This window comes from Ambystoma mexicanum, chromosome 6p (genome assembly GCF_040938575.1).
Source record: "Ambystoma mexicanum isolate Mex_15411 chromosome 6p, UKY_AmexF1_1, whole genome shotgun sequence".
Taxonomy (NCBI): Eukaryota; Metazoa; Chordata; class Amphibia; order Caudata; family Ambystomatidae; genus Ambystoma; species Ambystoma mexicanum.
In genome coordinates this window covers 1,447,159,474-1,447,165,473 of record NC_090935.1, presented here as the reverse complement: position 1 = coordinate 1,447,165,473, position 6,000 = coordinate 1,447,159,474, and the positions used below count along the sequence as shown (strand labels likewise).

At 44.9% G+C, this 6,000-nt stretch overlaps 1 protein-coding gene across 1 annotated transcript in view; it reads left to right on the top strand.

Moving 5' to 3' along the window:
- Positions 1-941: 941 nt before the first annotated feature.
- The window catches only part of LOC138510498 (zinc finger protein 436-like), a 254,388-nt gene continuing 249,329 nt past the window's right edge, over positions 942-6,000 (top strand). Inside the window, exon 1 of the mRNA XM_069626193.1 lies at positions 942-1,329. Coding sequence (XP_069482294.1) covers positions 1,159-1,329 — 171 coding nt within the window. The 5' untranslated portion in view covers positions 942-1,158. The remainder of the gene's footprint in view (positions 1,330-6,000) is intronic.

Below are 6,000 nucleotides of genomic sequence, written 5' to 3'. Positions count from 1 at the left end.
TTAGAAACAATGCTATGTGGTGACACTTCCTGTTTTGTCCAGGGGTGAAAGGGCATGTTCCATGCTTCCCGTGATATCACTTTGGGGGTGGGGTCATAAGAGGTCAAGGTTCGCGTGATGTCATTTCCACTACCCGTGGCATTTTGGTGAAATGACGTCCCTGTCCTTGCGGTGCGACTTTACCGTCCTTTACCTGTGAAATGGCACTGCTCCTCCTTGCGGCTTGACCTTATTTTCTGCCGATTTTGCGCCGTTTTCTTGAGTCAGCGACGCAGATTCTTCCTTCTGTCGCCATTGTTATGGTAGTGCTCGTGAGGGCGGCTACCACGAGCATCTGGTCACAGACCTACACAGCGTCCTTGCAGGAATAAGGTCACGGACGGAGACAGCTCAAAGACAAAGACCCACGTCTTTATTCAACATTGACTTCCTCCCACCTCCCCATGATTTGTCATTTGACTCATTTCCCTTTCCTGTCTCCCCCGGACTTCTCGCCTTCCAATACTGAAACCTTATCATTAGCAATCCATTACAACGCGATAGAAAGAATATGGTCCAGCTTTATGGAGGGTGAAAATATCTCATTGCTAATTGCGTTGATCAGATTGAAAAAAGAATCGTATCAATTGCTTGAGTTAGGATTTTTTTTTAGCCAATTCTTTTTATTTTTTAATGGCTCTTAAACTGTCTTTAGGGTCTCGTGTTTAATGCAATGTATTTTATATGTTTTTATCTGTAATTGATTCATGTTTTTTAACCATCGAAAAATAAAGTGTACTTTTTTTTTATTTTAAAAGCAAATTACAATTTATTAAAAAGGTCCAAACTGCGTGTACCCCAGCTTTACAAAGAAATGTTTAATTCAAAATGTAATACTTTCTCGGTGAAGAGAGAGAGCGCGCTCAGTGGCTTACAAAGGAAACACCCACTTCAGCAAAGACAATCCGCCCTATCCGTTCGTATGAGTAGTGTCTGGTAGTTACGCATGTTCAATAGACCGGGGCTTGGATCTCGCACTGTAAAACTGTAGTGAGTAGTGTCTGCCATCTGATTGTGCCCAGACGTACTGTAAGTTCAAAACCTCCTAAGTAAGGACGGCCCGACAGTTCCCTGAGCACGGCTGGTATTTTTACAATATTCCTTACAGAGGAACTGTGTATGGTGCTGGGTTCTTTCCTCCCAGGGCTGGCTGGTAGCGGTGAGCCCGGTGTCTCCCTAATTTTCCTCCTCACTTTCTTCTGCCCAATTGTTCCTGTCAGAAACCAAACTTTCCCGTTGACGGAGACATCGCAGTTAGGGAGAGACATGGCTCAGCAGGATTCATATAGGGTGAGTATATTTGTGACTAGTCGAACTGTTTGGCCAGTAGCTTGTGTAGTTAACTCAGAACATGCTGCAAATAGCAATTAGATCTTTCCCAGCAGATATCTTCAGTTTCATTTTCACAAACGCTTTCGGGAGTCTGTTTGTTTACCCAGTTGTTTCTAGGGATTCTAAGTGCTTTATTTTTTTTTAAAGGGAAACTAGCGAAACTGGTATGTGTACAGCATGATCACATAATGTACATTTGGGCCCTGGTTCTGAGCTCGTGATAATTTTAGTGTGGAAAGCGGACATACTCCCCTCCAGTTTCCAGCACCACCATTCTGAGGTGGGTGGAAGTATTGGAGGGGAAATGTGTGGCTGCTAAGTCTGTTGTCAAGCAGTAACTTGGGCACATACTGAAGTCGTGGCTTTGATGCCAGAGGCCACATTAGCACTTTATCACAGTATGGTGCTTTTAAAGCAAGTTTTCACCCTTCATGGATGAACACTTTTTTCAGAATCGGGCTCTTGGTGTTTTGCTCGGATTACCTGTGATCTTCATTACTCGTCGTCCTGCTCTTCGTCTTCACAGTACTTTCTTTTGAGGGTTCCGCACAAGAACCATTTGGCAAATTATATTTGTCCCGTCCTTTTCCACCATTGGAGATATATATCCCCAATATCCGACCATCCCTTAAGTTAACATTCCTTGGGCACACTGAGTCCGTCTATTCATTAAGGGCGGTAGAAGCAAGTTGAAAATATTTTAACGTGGAAGAGTAGCAGTAGACGTAATGAAGATTACTGGTAAGTAACCCGATCATTACCTCCCAATCTCTTTCTCGTCCGGGTACTTACTTTTCGGGAGTATCAAATCTGGAGATGGAGGGGCCTACAAATCAGTCTCACAATACACCACACCCCATCACGCTTTAGAAGGTATTTGAACACAGACTTAACCTTTCTGTCTGAGGAAGCCTGTGCTCTGGATATATGTACCACAGGTACAAGAAGCATGGCAATCTACAAGAATGTTATAGTGTGTGACCAAAATAGTAGGAACTGCCAAATTGGCAGCCCCACCAATGCCTAACAACGGAAGCCCTTGTACAACTGCATAGGAATTTTCAACACCTTTGTCGCATGATTCTGGAGCCTTGGTGTTTGAGGAACACTTGCCTCTTTGGGTGCAATGACTCTATTTTTAACAAATCCCTCTTCTACTGGAGATGACTTGCGCCTTTTCCAGCTCCAGTCACTCTGAATGTTATTGCCCATCTTTCCCTCAACGTTTGCTTCCTTTCGATTTAAGGGAACATCACTCTTCTTCCATGCAAGTGAAGCCACGTCTTCTGTCAAACTGGACGCAGAAGGAAGCAGGCGGACTACTGATCCCTGTCCTACATAATTTTCCTTTGGGAATGGTTACATTTGTAATTAGCCTCCTGAATATTATCAGGAAAAAGTTCTCGCCATTATGATCACCATTTGCACGTGTCAGACATTATATCGGTGTGAATCGTTTCCAAAAGTGACCATGAAATAGCTATGTAGCCAAGTTAGGATCCTAGTATTTTTTTCCCACACGAAACTATTTTTGCGACTGCGATTCACCAACCCTTCCTAAGCAACGGAAGGATCTCTGAAACGGGATTCGGGCACAAGGCGTATATCGTGATAGTTTTCCACAATAAAGACAATGCATCCATCACCCGTTCTCCATATCTTGAACTGAAGCAGAAATTGGGAGAACCCTGATAACCTGGGGACCTAACAGATCCAGGAGGGAACTCTAAATGTAATCATACTATGAGGAAACACAGGTTGAGAGATCCATTTCTGAGGGAACCAAAATCAAGCTGCTGGTAAATCTGTCAAGGCATTCGTCTCCCCATGTACGCGGCTTGTGCTTCAGGAGATCTTGAATCTCCCTGTCCTGTGCATTCATTCTAAGGCTTCATCTGTCTGAGCGTAAGCTCCCACAACACCTTACCCACTGACGATCAGCATAGTTGTGAAATTGCTTGCTCAAACCATTACTGAACCCAGAATCAGATTTGGGGAGGGGTGTTCTGTTAAATAAAGATGCCTTCTTCCTTTTGGAGGAGGAAGGTATTACTGCTGCATTCCACCTTATTTGATGACATGCCACCTCCAGGGATGCACACAAGACAATCCCTCAGGTGACTGTTGTGAAAATATCAGTGAAGGACAGAGCAAGCAATCTTCTTCTCATTTTCGTTTTGTAACCACCATTGTCTCTCCCTTCTTCACAGCGGACCATTGTTTCTTTCACCTGAATGACCTGACGGTGTCTGAGGTTGTGAAGCTTTAGATGCAATCCCATCCACGGCGCCATGAGAACCCAAGCTGCCATGAGTTCCTGGAGTAGAGGTAGTGGGCATTCCATGAAGTATCCCATCTTCAGCAGCTCCTGTAGGAGTTCTTGAGGGAGCATGACCTTGCCCATGACCTTTCTGAAGAATATCCTGATATATTTTAGATTCAGAGAAGGAACAAGCTCAGATTTTAGATTGTAGGAAAATCCCCTCATCTGGCAATTACATTGAGCATGATCAATCATCTGCGGAACAGACACTGATCAACCAGTCATCAAGGAAGGATGACGATATACTTCTCTCTATTATTAGAATTTTCTTGACAGGAGCATGCATTTTTGTGAACGCCATGCGGCTGTCTAGAGAACATATGGGCAGTGTCTGTACTGGCATGAAAGGATGCCACAGCCAACCACAGATATTTTTGCTTCTCTTTTTTAAGGGGGCATAGAAGTACACCCCTCGTGGTCTAAGGACAACAGGTAAAGCCCCATTAAAGCTTCAGGATGACTTTGTAGGGAACACAGCTTATTGGACGTCAACTGGTTAAGGATAGGTTTTTACCCAGGCCAGGTTAACTGGTTTTTAGTTTTTCACGTGGCATAGTACAGAATGGATCCTATTCCCCTTGCACCACGTTTGAAGCTGACCAGTTAACTTGTTTTCTCTTTTTTTGTACTGTGTTCCTTCTGGACTCTCCGTTTGAACAATGGAAAACCGGGACCTGCATGGGGAGGTGAAATCGGGATTATAATTTTCAACTGCAATCCTGCTTTCTTTGAGCCCACTGAACCTAGCTAGGTTCCTAGCTTCTAGATTTCTAATAACTATGAAGGCCCACCTGGATTCATTAGATGCTAAGGCTTTGATGTTTTAGCTAGTTGGAGAACTTGACTTGATTCCTGGCTTCAAAATATACCTGGTCCTGTAAGACGTGGAAACCCTTCTGTTTACCAATGTGTTTCTCCTAATATGATATTATGATATGATAGTTTATTTATATTGCGCTCGTACACAAGTGTTTCAGAGCGCGACCAGGCAAAGGGAGGGGAACAGGGAGAACTAAAACAGTGATCTTACTAGGCCCAGAGACATTAACGTGCATGTAAAAGGGAAAAGGGGGGGAGAGGTGGAAAGTGCGGAACAGAGGAGAGAACAGAATAAATAATAAGTAAAATAAATAAAGGCGATAAACAGTGGTAGTGCAGCCAGTGAGTGGCGGGTGCTAAATTAGTCAGATAGGGTATATCTGATAAGTGCAGAAGAAAAGTGGGAGGGCGACTGTATGGGTACAGAAACAGACCCCACTGCAAGGGGTGGCCCGGAGGTAGTGCAGGAGGCTGGCAGGGTGAGCAGGTACCTGGGCCCGAATGACAGAGGGTGGCCAGGTGCACATTGTCGAGAGAGAAAACAGTTCAGCAGGGGAGAAGAGGGGCAAAAGCAGAAACAAAGAGGAAGGTTGGAGGTGCTTCCGGAACCGGAGATGGTTCTCCTCAAGTTTCAAGGTGGCCGGGAGGCTGTTCCAAAGAGAGGCCCCAGCCGAAGACGGAGATCTACCCGCAGCTCGTTTCTTTGAAAAACGACAGACCCTGATGGAGTTAGAAGTAGAGGAGCGAAGGGCTCGCGAGGGGACGTATTTACTTTGTATTTGTATTTTATTTATTTATAAAAGGCAACCCACAGGCCCGGGGGCATCAGGCCGCAATTTGTAAGGTTACAGAAATTCATAGATACAGGAGTCGCAATGCATGAATTTACAAAGGAATGACATTACATGATATGAACAGGACATTAAGTACAAGTAAAACAGTCAGCAGGTCAGAGAAAGAAGACAGAGGCGCTGTGCGGGACTTAAGGCAGGTCGAAAAGCCAGGATCTGGTATCGGCTTTGAAAGTGTGAACAGACTCTTCCGCTCTGATTGTAGCACAGAGGGAATTCCAGAGCTTGGACGCTAGGACCGGGAAGCTTGAACCCCCTGCTTTTTGCAGTTTAAATCTAGGGATAGCTAAGCAATGGGACTGGGCAGTTCTTAGTGGACGGGAGGTCAAGTGTCGCGACAGTCGACTGCCGAGATAGATGGGGGCCTTGTTGGCCAGACATTTGTGCGTAATGGCAAGTGCTTTGAGTGAGATTCTTTGCTTGACAGGTAGCCACTTTAACTTTGATCTAGTTTCTGAGATATGGTGGTTACGAGGGATGTTTAAGGCGGCACGAATGGCATTGTTTTGGGTAGTATGGAGTTTAAGTGCTCTTGATTAGTGCCTAGGTAGAGAGCACTGCAGTAGTCGATTTTAGCCATGATGAGGGTTCTCGCTAGTGTGACATTGTTGGAGGTGGTAAGGAAAGGTCTGCAGG